The sequence below is a fragment of the Loxodonta africana genome, chromosome 12 (assembly GCF_030014295.1).
Source record: "Loxodonta africana isolate mLoxAfr1 chromosome 12, mLoxAfr1.hap2, whole genome shotgun sequence".
NCBI classification, from domain to species: domain Eukaryota; kingdom Metazoa; phylum Chordata; class Mammalia; order Proboscidea; family Elephantidae; genus Loxodonta; species Loxodonta africana.
This window is the reverse complement of record NC_087353.1, coordinates 26,539,937-26,561,024: the sequence shown is the minus strand read 5'-3', so window position 1 is coordinate 26,561,024 and position 21,088 is coordinate 26,539,937. Positions and strand designations below refer to the sequence as shown.

Genomic DNA, 21,088 nt, shown 5'->3' with positions numbered 1-21,088 from the left:
TATGGGTTCTTTATCTCAAATGCATCTGCAGCTAGAACTTGGGCTCCCTAACTAGTCTTTGTACCCACACCTCACCCCCTCCACACACACACAACATAAGAAATGAAATGGGAACATTGTAACATCCAGATAGTTTTTTAATGATACTGATTTACCTGCATAAAACTTTGCAACTTCAGTGTTGTGCTGCATTACACTAAGCCTGTGGGTTTCACTACCTTGCAGGTACTGGTGTTCCTTTGTCCTTCAGGTACAAAAATCAAAGCTAGAGGCATAAAGTGTTGAGATGAGTTAACTCTATACCATATTGAGACCCTCACTTTTAGGAATTCCATAATGAGACATAACTGTAACTTCTCTATGTTGAGTGTTATTGTTAAGCTAGCTCGTGCCTTTAAAATGTGTCACATAAAAATGCTGAATATCTTCAGACCTTTCGGCATCTTCCAAAACTAAACCAAGTCCATTGCCGATAAGTCCATTCTGACTCCTAGTGACCCTATAGGACAGAGTAGAACTGCACCTAGGGTTTCCAAAGAGTGGCTGGTGGATTCTAACTGCCAACCTTTTGGTTGGTAGCCGAGCTCTGAACCACTGCACCACCCGGGCTCCTGCATCTTCCAAGGACCTATTTAAAGTTTTGCAGAGTTTTCAATTATTTAAATATTTTTAACTGTTTATTTTTAGATAATTTTAAATTCACACTCAGTTTTAAGGAATCATACAGACAGATTCTTCATGTTCTTCACCCAGAGTTCCCCACTGCTAACATCATGCTCGTAACTATAGTACAACATCATAACCAGGCTACTGATATTGATATGATCTAACCTATCAACTTCACTGAGATTTCACTAGTTTCATATGCACTCATTTGTGTGTGTGTGTGTATAGTTTTATGCAATTCTATCACTATAGATTTGTGTGACCACCACCACTGTCAAAATATATAATAGTTCCATCGAGAGGATCACTCATGCTACCCTTTTATATCCACAGCTACCTTCCCCACCGCCCCTACAACTCCTGGCAACTATTAACCTCTTCTCTACCCCTATAATTCTGTCATTTCAAGAATGCTATATAAATGGAATCATACAGTGTCTAAACATTTTTTAATAACAGCTTCATTGAGATATAATTCACATACCATACAATTCACTCGTTTAAATGCACAATTCGTTTTTTTTTAATTACGTTTACAGACTTGTACAACTGTCACCACAGTCAACTTTAGAGCATTTTTATTACCTCAAAAGAAACTCCTCTCTCCTTCCTACCCCTCAAACTCCCCAAGCTTAGGGAATCACCAAGCTACTTTCCATCTCTATGGATTTACTTATTTTAGAAATTTCGTGTTAATGGAATCATGTAATATGTGGTGTTTTGTGACTGGTTTCTTTCACCGAGCATGATGTTTTCAAGGTTCATCCATGTTGTAGCATGTGTTGGCGCTTCATTTCTTCTTATTGCCAGATAATATTATATTGTGTGGATTTAACACATTTCCTTTTTCTGTTCCTCAGTTAATGAACATTTGAGTTAATGTGTGTAATACTGCTGTGAACATTCACGTACAAGTTTTGTACGGGCATGTGTTTTCCTTTCTTTTGTGTATTTACCCAGGAGTGGAATTATTGGGTCATATGGCAAGCTTCCCATTTTTTAAAGAAATGTTTTTACTTGTTTTGATTATATAGACATTTTATTTGAACCAATTCAGGCAATTGGCATTTTGGGCATGGGGTCACCACGAGTCGCAATTGACTCAACACAAAGTGTATTAGCATTGAAAGGCTGTGACCCCAGGGTTTGACTTAATTCATTTCAGCTACCTAGAGGGCCTCATTTTTATCAGTCCACCACTTTTATCTCTCCTGTATTTGGACTTTATGATTTTCAAAATGCTTTAATTTTTAGCTTCTCATTTTATATCCTGAAATTTCCCTGTAGATGAAAGGCTCATACACCGCTGGAAAGACTGTAAGTTGGTACAACCATCTGGGAAAACCAGTTGACAGTATCTGCTAAAACTGAACATAGACACAACCTATGATGCAGAAATTCCATTCCTGGAATTTCCAGAAAACAATGTTTATATCCACCAAAAGACCTGTCCTAGAAACAATATTCATAACAGCCCAAAACTGAAAGCAATGCAATGCCATTAATAGTAGAATGGATTTTTTTTTAAGTGTACTATATACCTATACATAAATGCTTTAGAATACTGTATAGGAATGGAAATGAACAAACTACTGATACACACAGCAAATGAATCAATCTCACAAACATAATACTAAGGAAAAGGAGCCAGACACAAAACCTTGTAATTATAATGTTGAGAGAAAGAATTCAAGCATGACTTTAAGAAATGGTCCTGAGTCACCTAGATATTCACATACAAAAGAATGAAATTGGAACCCCATCTCACATCATACATAAAAATCAACTCAAAATCGATCTTAGACCTAAAACTATAAAATTCTTAGAAGGAAACATAGAAATAAAACTTTGTGACCTTGTGTTATTAACAACAATGATTTCTTAGCTTCAATAACAAAAGCACAAGCAACAAAAGAAAAAATAGATTAATTGGACTTATCAAAATTAAAAACTTTTTTGATTCAAAGATACCATCAAGAAAGTGAAAGACTAACCCACAGAATGGATAAAGGATTTGGAAATCATGTATCTAATAAGAGGCTTATCCAGAATAAAGAGCTTTAAATTCAACAATAAAATGACAAGTAACCCAGCTGAAGAATTGACAAAGGATTAAAACAGACATTTCTCAAAAAATATATATATATACAAATGTCCAATAAGCACTTGAAAAGATATTTAACATCATTAACTTTTAGGGAAATGCAAATCAAAATTACAATGAGACACCATTTCAAATTCACTAGGATGGCTAGAACCAAAAAGGTAGAAAGAAGTGTTGGAGACATCGGAACCCTCATTCATTGCTGTTAGGACTGTAAAATGCTGCAGCTGTTTTGGAAAACAGGCGTTCCTTTAACAAGTTAAGTGTAGAGTTGCCATTGCTGTCATTGCTGTTAGGTGCCCTGGAGTCGGTTCTAACTCATAGTGACCCTATGTAGATAGAACGAAACACTACCCAGTCCTGCGCCATCCTCACAGTCATGGCTGTGTTTGAGCCCATTGTTGCAGACACCGTGTCAGTCTGTCTCAGTGGGGGTCTTCCTCTTTTTCACTGACCCTTTACGTTACAAAGCGTGATGCCCATTTCCAGGGACTAGTCCCTCCTGATAACATGTCCAAAGTACGTGAGACAAAGTCTCCCCATTCTCAATTCTAAGGAGCATTCCGGCTGTACTTCTTCCAAGACAGATTTATTCATTTTTCTGGCAGCACATGGTATATACAATATTCTTCCCCAACACCATAATTCAAAGGCATCATTTCTTCTTCATCTTCCTTATTCATCGTCCAGCTCTCTTATGTATATGAGGTGATTGAAAATACCATGGCTTGGGGCAAGTGCACCTTAGTCCTCAAAGTGACACCTTTGCTTTTTAACACTTTAAAGAGGTCTTTTGTGGCAGATTTATGTCATTGGATTTTGTGATTGCTGCTTCCATGGGCATTGGATGTGGATTCAAATAAAATCACACCCTTTACAACTTCAGTATTTCCTCTGTTTATCATGATGTTTCTTATTGATCCATTTGTGAGGATTTTTGTGTTCTTTACGTTGTGTAATCCTTACTGAAGGCAGTAGTTTTTTTTATCTTCGTCCGTAAATGCTTCAAGTCCTCTTCACTTTCAGCAAGCAAGGTTGTGTCATCTGCATATCACAGGTCATTAATGAGTCTTCCTCCAATCTCGATGCCGCATTCTTCGTATAGTCCAGCTTCTTGGATTATTTGCTTAGCATACAGATTGAATACTGTAAGTATGGTGAAAGGATACAATCCTAATGCACACCTTTCCTGATTTTAAACCACACAGCATCCCTTCGTTCTGTTGGAACAACTGCCTCTTGGTCTATAGACAGGTTCCTCATGAGCACGATTAAGTGTTCTGAAATTCCCATTCTTCACAAAGTTATCCATAATTTGTTACGATCCACAGAGTGAAATGCCTTTGCTTAGTCAGTAAAATACAGGTGTACATCTTTCTAGTATTCTCTGCTTTCAACCAAGATTTGTCTAACATCAGCAATGATATCCCTCATTCCATGGCTTCTTCTGAATCTGGCTTGAATTTCTGGTAGTTCCCTGTTGATGTACTGCTACAACCATTTTTCAATTATCTTCCACGGAATTTTACTTGTGTATGATATTAATGATACTGTTCTGTACTTCCTGCATTCTGTTGCATCACCTTTCTCTGGAATGGGCACAAATATTAATCTCTTCCAGTCAGTTGACCAGGTAGCTATCTTCTAAATTTCTTGGCATAGATGAGTGAGTACTTCCAGCATTGCATCTGTTTGTTAAAACTTGTCCATAGGTATTCCATCAATTCCTGGAGCCTTGTTTTTCACCAGTGCCTTCAGTGCAGCTTGGACTTCTTCCTTCAGTACCATCGTCTCTCTTGATCATATGCTCCCTCCTGAAATGGTTGAACGTCAACCAGTTGTTTTTGGTACAGTGACTCTGTGTATTCCTTCCATCTTCTTCTGATGGTTCCTGTGTTGTGCAATATTTGCCCATAGAATGCCTCAAAATTGTGCCTCGAGGCTTGAATTTTTTCTTCAGTTCTTTCAGCGTGAGAAATGCTGAGTGTGTTCTTCCTTTTCGGTTTTCTGACTACAGGTCGTTGCATGTTTCATTATAATACTTTATCTTCTCAGGCTGCCCTTTGACATCTTCTGTTCAGCGCTTTTATTTCATGATTTCTTCCTTTCGCTTTAACTACTCTACGTTCAACAGCAAGTCTCAGAGTCTCTTCTGACATCCATATTGGTCTTTTAATGACCTCTTGCTTTCTTCATGTATGATGTCCTTCTGCAACTTCTCTGGTCTTTGGTCATTAGTGTTCAGTGCGTCAAATGTGTTCTTGAGATGGTTGCTAAATTCAGGTGGGATATACTGTAGGTTGTACTTTGGCTTTCGTGGACTTCTATTAATTTTCTTCAGCTTCAACTTGAACTTGCATGTGAGAAATTGATGGTCTGTTCCACAGTTGGCCCCTGGCCTTGCTCTGACTGATGATATTGAGCTTCTCCATCATCTCTCTCCACAGATGTAGTTGATTTGATTCCTGTGTAATCCATTTGACAAGGTTCATGTGTATATTCACTGTTTATGTTGTTGAAGAAGGTGTTTGCAATGAGGAAGTCGTTGGTCTTGCAAAATTCTATCATGCAATCTCCGGCTTCTTTCTGTCACCAAGGCCATATTTTCCAACTGCCTATCCTTCTTTGTTTCTGACTTTCAAATTCCAATCACTGGTAATTATCAATGCATCTTGATTGCGTGTTTGATCAATTTCAGACTGCAGAAGTTGGTAAAAATCTTCCAATTTCTTCATCTTCAGCCTTAGTAACTGGTGGGTAAATTTGAATAATAGTCATATTAATTGGTCTTCCTTGTAGGTGTATGAGTATTATCCTATCATTGACAGTGTTATACTTCAGGATGTGTCTTGAAATGTTCTTTTTGATGATAAATGAGATGCCATTCATCTTCAATTTGTCATTCCGGCATAGTAGACCATATGAACGTCCTATTCAAAATGGCTAGTACCAGTCCATTTCCACTCACTAATGCCGAGGATATTGATTTTCAAATGTTCCGTTTCATTTTTGATGACTTCCAGTTTTCCTAGATTCATACTTTGTTACATTCCACATTCCAATTATTAATGGATATTTGCAGCTGTTTCTTCTCATTTTGAGTCCTGCCGTTTTAGCAAAAGAAGGTCCCAAAAGCTTTCCTCCATCTCCATCCATGTCATTAAGGTCGACTCTGCTTTTGAGGAGGCAGCTCTTCCGTAGTCGTGTTTTGAGTCCCTTCCAACCTGACAGGCTCATCTTCCAGTACTATGCAGATAGTGTTCCGCTGCTATTCATAAGATTTTCACTGACCACTTTTTTTAGAAGTAGATCGCCAGGTTCTTCTTCCTCGTCTGTCTTAGTCTGGAAGCTCTGCTTAAACCTATCCACCAGGGGTGACCCTCCTCACGTTTGAAATACTAGTAGCATAGCTTCCACCATCACAGCAACATGTGAGACACCACAGTACAACAAACTGACAGATGAGTGGTGGAGAAATTGCCCTGTGACCCAGCAGTTCCACTCCTAGGTATGTTTCTAAGAGAAACAAAAATGTATATCCACACCAGAATCTGTATTTGAAGGTTCATAGCAGCATTACTCATATTAGCCAAAAAGTAGAAACAACCCAAATATCCATCAATTAATGAATGGATAAATAAATTATGGGTATTCATAGAATGGAATATTATTTGGCAATTAAAAAGGAATGAAGCACAGATTCATGCTACAACGTAGATAGACCCTGAAAACATTATGCTGTGTGAAAGAAACCATTCACAAAGGACCATTTGTGCTATTTCATTTATAGAAATGTCCAGAAATTAAATCTATAGAGACAAAAAGTAGATTCATGGTGGCCTAGCATTGGGGGTTGAGGGAGAACATGACGTGACTGCTAATCATTGATGGGCTTTTTTTGGGGTGATGGAAATATTCTAACCTTAGATAGTGATAATGGTTGCATAAATATACAATATTATGTATTTATACTAAAAACTACTGAATTGTGCACTTGAATGAATTTTATGGCATGTGAATTATATCTTAATAAAATGTTTTGTTTTTTTTTTTAAAGAGTGCGTACCGTATGATTCAATTATATAAAAGTTATAAACAGGATAAAGTAATCCTCGCCTACTGTGTTAAGTTTGGTGGTAGTTATTTTTGCAGAGGAGAGGGGAGTAGTGACTGGACAAGGATGGCAGAGGAAGAGTTTCTGGAATGCTAGTAATGTTCTAATTTCTGTTATGGGTAGGGGTTACCTGATATGTTCACTTTGTAAAATTCACCATGCTCTACACTTATGAATTATACACTCTTCTGTATTTGTCAATAACAATGTTTACTATAAAAAGGGCAAGAAGAGCTCCCAGAGGGCTAGGAAAGGCTGCCATTATCACTATTTTTACATGTGAGGAAATGAGTCCCAGGAAGCTGTTTTCCCAAAAGAACACAGCAAATTAATGGCAGAGTCCAGGTTATCAAAAGATATGAAATTGCTCATAAAATTTTAAACCCCATTATTCTAAAATAAGAAATTAATTTATCATTGCTCTCCCAACATTAAACAATCGTGTTACACTTTTCTAAAGAAGTTTCAGTAGGTATTTTTGTAGGAGACCTGTCCAGCTATTTTTAAATCATACTTGGTATTCCAGTGAAAAACAGAAAACTTTTTAAATTTTATTTTGCTATTCTGTCTACCCATTAGTAGGAACCTGTGCTCATCAATAACTTCATGTTTCCCTGATATTGGTTGTTGACGGTAGTTCCTGTTGGCATCAAAAAAAAAAAAAAAATCTGGCCAAGGGGCTCCTCTGATAGGCAATACCTCCCATACAGTGTGCAGATCCAAGTGGAAAAACGCCCCCACTTGCTTGCTGCAGATAGCATGTATTCTTTCACTATTTGTCGTAAGATACTGACAGCTTTATCGGTGTTTACAGTTAAAAGGATGGTGCTTAAATGCTGATGCCAGAGATTGTACTGGCTTTTCCTCCAGTAGCAGTACTCATTTCTTTCTCTAAGCTTTTCTGAAATTGCAAACCTCTGGTGGACTCAACGGCACTGGCTTTTTTTTTTTTTTTTCTGGTGTTTAGCATGTAACCTTTTATGAATGGCCAACAACCTCTTTTCTGGACCAGAAATAGGAAGTTCTTCTTTGAAATTATATTGTTGATGAATAATTAAAACCCTTGTACAACACAGACTGCTAGATTACCTTCTCCATCAGCCTCAGTGAGATTTAGAACTCACCTTCAAAACCTTATTCTCTGCATGGATACTCCTGCTGTTGTGTTTGAATCACATGTCTCGAATATTTGCTATTTAGGTGGAAGTCTCTTGATTTGTTTTAGCAAGTTGAAAATTTTCAGGTTTGGTGATTTCAGATGTGTGGTGGCTGTTGCTCTTCATTGCTTGCCTCTCTTTTGTACTGCTCCATGCCTCCACCCCCATGTCCCAGGAGTCGTCCTGGGCTACCCAGACCCCAGTCTACAGTGCTTGTTAAAAGAGAAACTCATGGGCCTGTAAGGGAAGTCTCTAAGACCTTTAGCACCGAATTAAACCTTTCATCCTGATGCTAATAATAACTACTGTCTTTCAGTTACCACCCTTTGCCAAGCATTATAATAGGAACTTTATCACTTTATCTTCTTAATATTCCTGTGAGAAGATATAATCCTGGTTTCACAGATGAAAGCACTGAAACTCAGAGGTCATACAGTTAGTAAGCAGCCAGAGCTGAAATTTAAACCCCAGGTCTAGCTTTCAAAGTCCGTACTCAACCATATTTCTAATATAATTAGGAAGATGTCTAGAATATTGAAAAAGGGTTATCTGTACAGAGAAATGAAATTATTGAAAGCATCTTGAACCATATGATATTAACACTGAAATGGACTAGAGTTAGTCTAACAACCTACCGTGTTAATCCCATTAAGTTACCCAGCCGTACTCATAGGGTCGCTATGAATCGGAATCAACTCGATGGCAACAGATTTGGTTTTTGGTTTAAGTTACCCAGGATCTGGTAGAACACTGCTTGGAGTGGAGAACTTGCCGCCTCCTTGGGTGCTCTGTGCCATTTTTTGATAGATCTCATGATAAGATAAGAAAGTACCTTCAAAGAAGTTGGCTTCCCTTTATCTTTTTTTAAACAGCTTTATTGAGAAATAATTTACATGCCATACAACTCACCCATTTAAAGTGTATAGTTCAGTGGTTTTTAGTGTATTCACAGGTATGTGTAACCATTACCACAATTTTAGAACATTTTCATCACCTCAAAAAGAATCCCTGTACCTTTTAGATATCACCCTCCAGTCTCTCCACCCCACCCACAACAACTAATCTACTCTGATTGTATAGATTTCCCTATTCTATTCCCATCCCTTTCAAATGAATGGAATCATATAACATGGGGACTTTTGTGACTGGCTTCTTGCATGTAGCATAATGTTTTCAGGATTCATGCAAGTTGTAGCATGTTTCATTACTTTATTCCTTTTCATGACTGAATAGTATTTCATCATATGGATATACTGAATTTTGTTTATTCTTATTCATTGACAGATTGGTTTGTTTGGGTTGTTTCCACCTTTTGGCTGTTATGAATAATGCCAGTATAAAACATTCGTGTACAAGTTTTTGTGTGGACATATATTTTTTTTTTTTTTATATTTTTATTTCTCTTAAAAAAAATTTTTTTTTTTTTTTTCTTTTAGGTATATGTATTTCTAGGAGTGGAATTTCTGGGCTAGTAACTATGTATGTAATCATTTGAGGAACCGTCAGACTGTTTTCCAAAGCAGCTGCACCATTTGAAATTCCCACCAGCAGTGTATGAGAGTTCTAGTTTCTCCACATCCTTGTCAACACTTACTGTTATCTCACTTTTTTATTCTAGCCATCTTAGTGGGTGTGAAGTGATATTATGGTTTTGATTTTTGTTTTCCTGATGACTAATGATGTTGAGCATCTTTTTCATGTGCTTACTGGATATCTATATATTTTCTTTGGACAAATAGCTATTTAAATCTTTTGTCCATTTTTTAAAAATTGGGTTGTCTTTTTGTTGTTGAGTTATAAGAATTCTTTATATATTCTAGATACTAGACCCTTGTCAGATATATGCAGTCCTTGGGTGGTGCAAACAGTTAAGCACTTGGCTGCTAACCGAAACGTTGGAGGTTCAAGTCCGCCCAGAGTCACCTCAGAAAAAAAGCCTGGAAATCTGCTCCTGAAAAATCTGTCATTGAAAACCCTGTGGAGGACAGTTCTACTCTGATACACATGGAATTGTCATGAGTAGGACTATCCTCAGCTGCAATGGTTACCAGATATATGACTTGTAAATATTGTCCCCTATTCTGTGGGTTATCGTTTCACTTTCTCGATGATATCCTTTGAGACACAAAATTTTAAACTTTTCATCTTCATCTTTAACATGTTAATCCTTCTTTGTTCTGTCCTTTCGAGTTGCTCAGCGTTAGTAAGATCCTTCTTCCACATGATAGTCCTTCACATATTTAATAAATGTGATTGTTATTCCCTTTAGTCTTGTGATGAAGGTACTGGAACCTACCAACTCTATTTATACTGACCAGTGTCCAGGTTGGAGGGAGAATCTTGAAGAGTCTCAGAATGCTTGCTTAGCTTGACACATTTGTACAAAATCAAGAAAACCTTCCTTTCTTCATTCCCTTTTTAAACCTGTCCAGATTCCCTCTTGCTTTAACCTGTATAATTACCCTGGAGCAATCCCTCAGTGTTGCTTTCTCATGTCCAAATTAGTCTAACACACTTTCCTTCTTTTCTTGAGGTACCATGATAACATGGAGATTGAGTTGGGGCCCTAACAACCTTATTTGGTGTCTGCCAGTCCTTCCTTGGTGTTAAACCTAATGGTTTTCTTCTCAGTATACCTAAACTTTGTCAGGCTTAAGCGATCCGGTTCAAAAAACCAAATATCTTACAGATTGCAGTTGGAATTAAACTGCTTTTTTCTCTTCCTTTTTACCTGTTTTTATAGTCACAGTTCTTTTGACTTTTTTGGTACCAGGCCCTTTTTCTCAGAATTTTGAGCATATCTACTAACTTCTAAAAAAAACTTGTATCATTTTAATCTGAACATGCTAAGATATATCAGTTTCACCCATTGTCTTTCACCCCTAGCCTGTGGTCAGTCTTCTTGATGAAGGAAGCTCTACAGGAGCACCTCTCAGCAGTCTTAGCTTGAATGCCTCCAGTGATAGGCAACTCCCTTCTACAGGTTAACTTATTTGATTGCTAAATAGCATTGATGGTTATTTGACTTATGTAGTATGAACAGACATGCTACACAAACACCTGTTGTACACAGCTTGGTACTCTGTGTGGGACTAAGGAATGGGTAGGATGTTCCTAAAGAGGAGATAAAATATCAACTCTGTTATTATGGATTGAAATCCCCCCAAAATATGTGTTGTAAATCCTAACCTGTATGTCTGTGGTTATAATCTCATTTGGGAATGGGTTGTCTTTGTTGTATTAATGAGGCAGGATTAGTGTAGGGTGTATCTTAAGTCAATCTCTTTTGAGATATAAAAGAAATCAAACAAGCGAGCAAAAGAGAGATAGAATGAGAGAGGTACTAAGACACATGGAGATCTTCGAGGAACCAGGAAGCAGAAACTGAAGAGATAAAGACCTTCCTCCAGAGCCAACAGAAAGAGAAAGCCTTCCACTAGAGCTGATGCTCTCAATTTGGACTTCTAGCCTCCTGAAGTGAGAAAATAAATTTCTGTTTGTTAAAGTCATCCGCTTGTGCTGTTTCTGTTATAGCAGCACTAGATAACTAACACAGAATTTGGTACTGGAAGAATGGGGTGCTACTCCAACAGATGATACCTAAATTGTGGAAGCAGTTTTGGAATTGGGTAATTGGTAGAGGCTGGAAGAATTTTAAGGTGCCTAATAGTAAAAGCCTAGATTGCCTTGAAGAGACTGTTGGTATAATTATGGGTGTCAGGGCAGTTCTGGTGAGGGCTCAGAAGGAAGTGAAGAGAACTATAGAGAAAGCCTCTGGCATCTTAGAGAATACATATGGCACCAACAACAGAGTGTTGCTAGAAATGTGGGGATTAAAAGTGCTTTGTTGAAGCTTTAAAAGAAAATGATGATCATGTGATTGGAGAATGGAGGAAGGGCAGTGCTTTTTATGCAGTGGCAAAGCATTTGTCTGGATTATGTTCAAATGTTTAGTGGAAGGTAGAACATGTAAGTGATGAGATTTCTAAGCAAGATCTTAAAGGAACTGCATGGTTTCTCCTTGCCGCTTACATTAAAATGTGAGAGGAAAGAGATGGACTTAAAAGTGAACTGTGCAAAATGCAAAGAGAACTTAAAAATTTGGAAAATCCAGTTGTACAAATTAAGGATACATGTCCTACATGTCCTAAAGTGTTCACCAAGGATGTGGCCACACAATCTCTTGTTAAAGAGATTAAGTCTATAACTGATGGCTCTAACAACTACCACAGCAGAAAACCTATCAGCTTAGAACAAAAGGAAAGAACTCTGTCTGCCTTTTGGGATTGTACAGCAGGAAGCAGGCCAAAGGAGCTACATCTGTTGTTCTTCAAGAAAAGAAAAGGACCATCCCTGGAGCCACTTGGAGATCAGCAGAACTGTTGGAAGGGAACACAAAAATCAGGGCCTTCCAGGTTTCAAAGGATGGGGTCATGGTCTCCTGCATCTCAAAGGAAGGGTGAGGCCACAGCCTCCTAGGTTTCAAAGAGTCAAATCTTCAAGTTGGTTTTGGAGTATGGGACTGCCATTAGCGTGTACCAGGGGGGTGGGGCCACCACCCAAAGCTGATGGGGCTGGGCTGCCATGCCCAAGGGGCAAAAGAACAAGGCCCTACCAGGGCCAAGAGGGTGGGGTCGCCACTCAGATGGCCTAGGAAAATAAACCAAGAGAGCAGAGATTGCCATCCCAGAGGGTCCAGAAGGTGGAGCTGAATCCCAGGGCCAGCGGGTGAATCCCAGGGCCAGCGGGCTTCTACCCAGAATCCAGAGAGTACAGCCAACACACAGAGTCTGCAGGATGGGGCCATTGCCTAGGTAATCTCAGAGAAGAGAGGATTATTTTCAAGGCTTGAGAGCTAATGTGATTTGTTCTGCTGGGTTTTGGACTTGCTTCGTGCCTGTTATCCCTCCAGTTTCTCCCATTTGTAATGGAAATGTCTACCTTTGCCTGTTCTACCATTGTACTTTGGAAACCGATAATTTGTATTCTAGGTTTCACAGGTTCACAGATGAAGAGGAATTTTTCCCCAGGGTGGAATACGCCGAAAGTCTCACCCATATTTGATTTAGATATTCAGATGAGATTTGGGACTTGGAGTTGACTTAAGACTTTTGGGATGATGTAATGGGGTGAATGAGTTTTGCATGCGTAAGGACATGAATTTTGGGGTGCCATAGGGCGGAGTGCTATGGATTGAGTTATGTCCCTCAAAGTATATATTGCAAATCCTAACCTCTGTGCCTGTGATCATAATCTCATTTGGTAATGGGGTGTCTGTTATATTGCTGAGACAGGATTAGTATAGGGTGTATTTTGAGTCAGTCTCTTTTGAGATATAAAAGAGATTAAACAAGCAGAAGAGAGATGGGGAAGATAGATGCCAAGACACCCGGAGATCTCCAAGGAACCAGGAAGCAGTAGCTGAAGAGACAAGGACCTTCCTCCAGAGCCGACAGAGAGAGAAAGCCTTCTACTTGAGTTCATGTCCTGAATTCAGACCTCTTGCCTCCTGAAATGAGAAAATAAGTTTGTGTTTGTTAAAACCATCCACTTGAGGTATTTCTGTTAATGCAGCACTAGACAGCTAAGACACTGTGTTTTAAGGAATTATCTCGTGGAGAGGTTGACATATGAAATAATAGCATAAGGAATTGAGGTAGGAAGAGAAGAGGTACAAAGTGTGGAGGTGAACAAGCTTGGATTTTCAGGTTCCCTTTCACTGCTAGATCACAAGCTAGATGATTTGTCCTCATTTTGGCTTCAGAAGATGTGTCTATCAATTCCCATGCTGGGAGTGAGACTGATGGGTATGCTGAGGAAACGGAATGTGGATATCATTCAGATACATGTAGGGAGAAAAAACTATCTGCGGGCATTTTTATTTTTCCAAGTAGATGTCTGTGTTGCCCTTTTTGTTTTTCTGCCCTTGTAGTTAATATTTTTAATCACTTTTATTAGTAATAATATATGTAAAAATGAGACAGATATCCTTCCCTAAAGTAAACAGTGAAATAATACTGAACAATCTTCTTTAAAGTAATTGAAATGAGGCCTTGCATACATTCTGCTACTGGAATTTTAGCTACCTCATTACTGTAATTACTCTTAGCTCGGTATAGATCCATAAAATCAAAGATTTTAATTCAGAGAAGGTTCATTACCTATTGTTGAAACAGGAATTAAGCAGATAACATTTTAATGGCTTGGAAGACAGTAATGCCTTGTGCTTCAATAGATTTCTTCCCAAAGATCTGCAGAGTTTCATTTATCCTCAAAAATTAATCACTAACAGAAAGAAATAATCACCGACAGAGATGGCAAGGCTTTTCCTCATTTGATGATATGTGTAAAACCCTGTGTAGAAAATCTTGTATTCTTGATGTTTGACTAATAGTTGCAGCTATTTGCTGAACGTGAACATTTCAGAGCATAGATTCTCTTCACCCTTTACAAGTAGTCTGTATTTTAGATGTGGAAGCTCGGGGCTCAGAGAGATTGCCCTTAACAAGGACACAGCTGTGTAGCAAAGGAAGCGAGGTGGGAAATTGGTCTCCAGCGCTGTCTTTTCACAGCACCAGATTGCCTCTCACGCTAACTCAGAGTTATTCGATTAAGAGAATTAAATCCACTAATCCTCCTGGACTTGTCTCATATTTATTTCAGACATCCAAGTCCAAAAATAACAGAATATATTCCCTCTCTCAAGTGTGTAAATCACCGATCAATCCACAGACTATGTACCAGAGTAAATTCCCGATGAATTAAAGAATGAAAAAAAGAAAATAAAAAAGAATATGTGTGAAATCTTATGAGGAATTATAACTTCTAAGGTTTGAAGCAGTAGACTAGATCACAATTGAACAAGATCCACAGGTTTAACAATATAAAAATGTAAAACTTCTATACAACAAAAATAACCACAGCAGAATTCCAAATGACAGATTCGAATCCTCATTATAACTAAAATAAAAATGTATGTTTAAAGTATACAAAGAGCTCATTCACATGTGAAAGAAAGATGCCACAACTCTAGTAAAAAAGCAATGGAGTTAATCTTTCTCACACACAAAAAAAACATTAAAAATAAGAAACGTATGAAAAAATATCCATCCTTGTACATAAACAAATGAATTAAAATTAAAGTCGCATTGATTTAGCAAATGATTTTGTTTTTAAAGTAAGGATACCCAAAGCTGAGAATTTTCTGCTGAAACACATACTCATATTCCTACACTCATATCATCATGTAAACTGGTACAGTTTGAAATTATTATGAAATTACCACTTACATTCATATTCAGAACCCAAAAAAAGTTTCAAATACTTTGACCCAGTAATACTTCTCTTAGTAATTTTCCTAAGAAAATAATTCAAATAAGAACATATGTGCATAAAAGCATGTTTATTGTAGTGTTTCAATAATAGCAAACAATTAAAAGCAGCTGAAATATTTTTAGCACGAGAAGTTAAATAACTTGTTACATCCACTCAGTAGACTATTTTGCAGCCATTAAAAATTTTAAGAATGAAAACCGTAAAATATTTTTTTAATTTTATGCATAATGAGAAAAAGTAGAATACAAATTGGTTTGTATTATATGATTGATTTTGAAAATATATGGACAATTAAGGGAGAGGAAACGATGGTAAAGTCATTTCTTATCATGATGAAGTGAATGTTTTTTTTTTTTTTTTCTTTTTTCAAACTGTTTCCACTTTTTTCTTTTCAAAAAGAAAAATATAGTAGGTTAGAATGAGTAATAGGTGGTAAGACAGTAGCAGGCTTGTGTGGCAGATAGTCGCAGATTTTGAGTGCCCGAAGTTAGAATTTTAGTCAAAAACAAGATAAATGAAGACAAATTTTAGCTTAACAAATTAACCTAGCAACTCAGTGGTGCGGTGATAATGCCAAAGGGCCTGAAAATGCTTTGGGATGCCAGGCACTCTGGGTACTGAGGAGAAGAGTTGAGACCAGGTAGTGAAACTCTGAGACAGGCGGTATGGTGTGTGGAGAAGAGCACTCTCGGCTCTCGGACCTTGGGCGATTCATTTCTTCTCTGACCCTCAGGTTCTTCTTCTTAAAATGCACTTCTTGGAATAGGTCATTACAGAGGCTATCTCTTAGCTCTCTGTATTATTTTATTACCTATTCTGACCCAAATATGTACAGAATAATTGTCTATGAAGTATTTTTCTTGTAAATGGCAGTTGTAAAGCCTACTCTGGCCATCTTTTCCTCTTGCAGCAAGCCAGAGCTGGTTAGAAAGTCAGAGAAAGGAAGTAAAGTCAGCTCCCCTGTATTTTCTAGTACTTGATTACAAGAAGCTAAACCAAAATTTCTCCCCAGACATTTCTCTAGCCACTGCCCAAACTCAGCTATCTCTGATACTACCTTTCTTTAGGGAACCTTTGAGAGGAGCCAGGGCCAAAGGAGAAACATTATATTTAGTTTCCATGACTTCGGCCTTAGGTTTTCTCAACCAGGTAATAACAAATAGCTTTTGGAGAAAGCAGATAGTTTACCCTGCCCTTGCCCTCACCCCATCCCTGCTCGTCCACCCTTAACTGCCGTCCCGCCAGGACGTGGGCAGGTATCTGAGAAGCTGGGCACATCCAGCCAGAAACTTATTTTACAGATGCCATTGCACCAGAGGGAGATGCAGACATGGAAGAGGAGCAATAGAAGCAGCAGCTGCAGGCACGGACAGAACCCTGTCTCTTCCCTGAGCTGGAAAAAGTCCATCTCTCCCTTTCTAGACGTCCTTTAGACCCCACAGGGAGGGTCAGTGAGGCCACAGAAAGAATAATAAAGGTGTTCTCGCATAGAAGCCTTATTCGGGGCAACAAAGAAAGTATTGCCCTGCAGTGTTTGGATTCTGAGCCTTTTATCCTTATATGTTATCAAACATTTGCCTATAGCATCCTGGCATACACTCTCATCCTTCCTGGAGGGGTAGGTGGAGGGATTCTTTATTTTTAATGGTGAACCAAAATAACAGCAGGCACAGGAACGAGTGTGCGTACGTGCATACACCCTGTGTGTGTGCGTGTGCATGTGCGTGTGTGCAGGCAGCAGGGTACAATGAAGGAATTCTGGCTTTGGCATGATTCACATATTCACATGCTCGTCCACAAATCTGGCTGAGCTGCTAGCACGTGACCAACACCACTGTAGGCACTGGGGAATGCAGAAGTGAACAAAGAAGATATGATCCCTGCTCTGGAAGAGGTTATGTTCTGGGAGGGGAACAAACAAGTAAACCAGTCAGAGAGGTGTGGGCTCCTAGTCCAGCCTCACCGTTTAGCGGCTATACAGCATTGGACATAGGACTTTAACCTCTTGGAACCTCAGTTTCTTTATAAAATGAGGTTTTAGCTGTCTTCCAGGGATGTCTAAGGCTTAGAGGCAAAGTGCCTAGTTAGGATGTGGCACGTGGGAGGTACTCAGTAAATGAATGGTAGACGCGATTATAATGCGAGCAGAGTCTCCATGGGGCTGACATTCTTGCTAACTTGCTATGGAGCAAAAGAGAAAGGATGAAGACAGATGGAAAGAAGACATGTAGAACTCATAAGAACCCCCCAGTGGGAGTATTAAAAGTTCTTCTGCCCCTTTTAGCAGAAAAGTGTCAGTTGCTTTCTCTACTGTCTAGCCTTTAAAAGCAAAACAAAAACACTAACTTTAGTTCAACCTAAGTGTCTTCCTGAGTCAAAGGTGAGCTGTGTGCATGAGTGCTCATGAAAAGAAAGGCCGAAGAAAAGACGCTGGGGATTTTCAAAGACACACGGCAGTTCTAGGGCCTGGCACTATCTGGACTCTTTGTAGAGGAGGGTCTTTATCATGTAACTTGTACTTGTGCAGTTTACAATAATGTGATTCAGTTTAATAGTATAGATTCATTCAGCCATTCAGCCAATGTTGATTAAACTGGATGCTGAATTAGAAAGATGGCAAAACCTCTGTGCCCTCAGAACCGCCCAGTCTGGCAGGGGAGACAGACATACAAATTACCATAACACAACAGGAAGAAGAATATGGAGGGAATATCTTGAGAATATGGAGGGAGGAGTAATCTGCTTAGCCAAGAAAGTTAAAATGTCACCAAGGAGATGGCATATGATGCTTATGCAGGGTTTTAAAGGATAAGTAGGCTATAGGAAAGAGAGACGCTATCTGATAGTGGGCAGTCACTTGTATTCTCATAACTTCTTTATGTTTTCATTCAGAGCATGTTGATTGTAATTCAGACACAGTTGACTTTCTCATCTGCAGCAGCCTCTCCTCACAGCACATGTTAGACGAGCATGCTGTGTACAATTGTTGGTCTAAACATTAGTTAATTGGCTTTGAAATGCCACGTTATTTCTGAGGTTCCTACAACTAAAATTATTAAAAGTACATAGTGACAGTAAGAACCTGTCATAAAGCTGTTTTATGACACCTCAATGTAAAGGGGAAGCTCTGAATTTTGATACATGGTTAGTGTGAACTCGATTGCTTGTAAGAATACAGACAATAGTATAAAACAGGAGAATAAGTATAAGAGCCGTGGAAAAATTTACATAGATTAGGAAGATAAGATTAGAGAGAAAGATGGTACAAACAATATGCAAGCCCAAATTGCCTATAAAAACTTTTTTTAAGAGTAAGCTTGGTACTGAGCTCTCTGGAGGCTAAAAGGAGAACAACTTAAAAACCCACCATTGATTACCCTGTTTATATCATTGGTGTTGAGGGACATATTATTTACTCAGGGGACTAGAAAATAAATTTTCCAGTTCTGAAAAGAATTTTTTCATGTGGATCTACATATGGCAGAGATTTTGGGTTAAAGAATACGGATCATTGTAAAAGTACAAATTAAATGGTAAAGGTTGTCAAGAGCACAGACTTTGAAATCAGACTGACCTAAATTCTTATTCTGGCTCTACTGTTCACTGTAGACTTCAGTTTCCTAATCTGTAAAATGGAGAGGTAAAAGAGCTGACTTCATTGGGTTGAATTGGAAGGACTCAGTGAAATGATCTATGTACAATGTTTGCACAGTTTCTGGCACTTAAATGTGGTAGTTGTAGCGATGATTCAAGAGACGTGGCTATGTCTTATGTTAAAAGGAAACAGTGTCTGTCATCCCATGTCTGTGATCTCAGAGATGTTCCCGTCCTACATGCGCTTTTAGGAACAGACACTGTTAAACCTAAGTAAAAGTATGATGGTGAAGGCAAAAAAGCAATCTGTAACAAACCAAGAGTGTAATGAGCCTGGTGTAAGAAGAACTAACCAAAGGCCACTCTCATGTTTTGCCTGTCTTATTTCTTGAAGGTGGATGATTCAAACTGTGACCAAGAACTTCTTTCCCTGCTCCTGGATGCCAAACTGTTGGCGAAGTGTATCTCCACTCCCTTTTATCCTCGTATCGTCGACCACCTCTTGGCCAGCCTACAGCAAGGGCGTTGGGATGCAGAGGAGCTGACCAGGAACCTGTGGGAAGCCGGCCATGAAGCTGAAGCCGGGTCGCTCCTCCTAGCCATAAGGGGAACTCATCGAGCTTTGAGAACTTTCAGCACAGCCCTCAGAGCAGGACAGCACTGGGTGTGAGTGTGCCTTCCATAGGCCCAAAACACAATCACTAGTCTCCCAGTTCCTTGGGGAGAAGAACACCCAGAGCCAAATGCTCTTCCCAGAAGCAACATGTGTACTAGTTAATTGTTCCAAGTGATTCCAGCAAATTGCAAATAAAGCTGTACATAAATGATGAGCAAGCTTCTATTTAAAATTTGTTTATATGTCTTATAGTGACAGCTTTCTTACGGATTAAGGGAGACTCTTCCCCCCCACCACCATCTCTTTTTAAATGCCTTGTCTCAACAGAATGCAGTTATCAAAGTACCTAAAGCTGCAGTTCAGAAAACTAGACGTGGTGGTAGGGAGGGTTGTATTAAGAAGGGAGAGAGTAATGGAGAAGTAAATGGTTGGGGCATCTGTCGAAGATGAGGAGGAAAGATGGTCTGGGTTCAAATCTCAATCATGTAACCTTGAGCAAATTATTCAATCTCTCTGAACCTTAGTCCGTTATCTATAAAATGACAGTTGCATTATTTATCTCACAAGGTAGTTGAGTATTCTATGAGGTTGTGTGTGAAAGGCTCTGTCAGATACACAGTGAGGGCCCAATAAATGTTAATCTCCTTCCCCTCACTGGTATTACAGTAGGAGTGTGTATATATATGAATTATGACTTTAAGACACAGTTCAGGCCATAGTCAAATGATCAATACCGACACATAGAAGCTGCCTACACTTGAATAAGGGCCACCATAACTTACCAGAACCAAAATATTCAAGTTGACAAATGTCATATCTGTAAAACTATATAGCCAGGTAGGTGGGGTAGCAGAGCTGAAATATACATAGGGGAGGATTGACGTATTGGTGTTCACTAATTTGCAAGTAGCCAGTTATAGCAAGAGTGTGAATACCAACACCCCTAGGGAAACCAACTACAGAAGGCATGTTCCCTACTGTAGAGGATAAGAACTCTGGTTCTTAACTTATGGGCACTTGTCCCCAGTGCAAAAGTGAAGATGGAGGCTGTGGCTGGGTGCTCTGGCCTTAGCTGTGGTGAGAGTCTTCACACCAGGTCCAAGGTACAGCAGCAGTATGGGCAGCATGGGGAGAGAGAGGAATCCACACTTACATGGGGACTAACAGGTCATCAGAGGCATCCACCTTGAGCCCATGGTGGACTCTTTACCCTTACCTAAAGAAATATTTGCTTGGAGGAGTGAAGCTGGCTGTGTATTAATAGAAAAGCTTCATCTAGATAAATGATTACTATTTCTAGATAGATGAGAGAATTTTATGTAAGATAATCCTTGGGTATCTGGAATACGTTTTTAATAACTCAAGCAATTTGAAAAGGCTACCTTGAGTCAATTATCATATTGATATGTCAAAGCCGATGGACTGAATGTGACAAGGCTCACTGTAGGTCTTGGATGTATAGCGTGTTGAGCCTGGGAAAGGCAGCCTAGTCTGCACGTTTT

General features: G+C 38.9%; 1 protein-coding gene across 9 annotated transcripts in view; it reads left to right on the top strand.

The window, feature by feature from the left end:
* Positions 1–20,822, top strand: part of NBAS (NBAS subunit of NRZ tethering complex) — a 449,992-nt gene extending 429,170 nt beyond the window's left edge. For 3 of the 9 annotated variants that reach the window (XM_064295045.1, XM_064295049.1, XM_064295048.1), the window contains one exon: positions 19,365–20,821. In XM_064295045.1, coding sequence (XP_064151115.1) covers positions 19,365–19,640 — 276 coding nt within the window. In that variant the 3' untranslated portion in view covers positions 19,641–20,821. Of the gene's footprint in view, positions 1–19,364 lie in introns of all 9 variants that reach the window. The other 6 variants (XM_064295042.1, XM_064295046.1, XM_064295047.1 and 3 more) reach the window with 5 other exon arrangements.
* Positions 20,823–21,088: the final 266 nt, after the last annotated feature.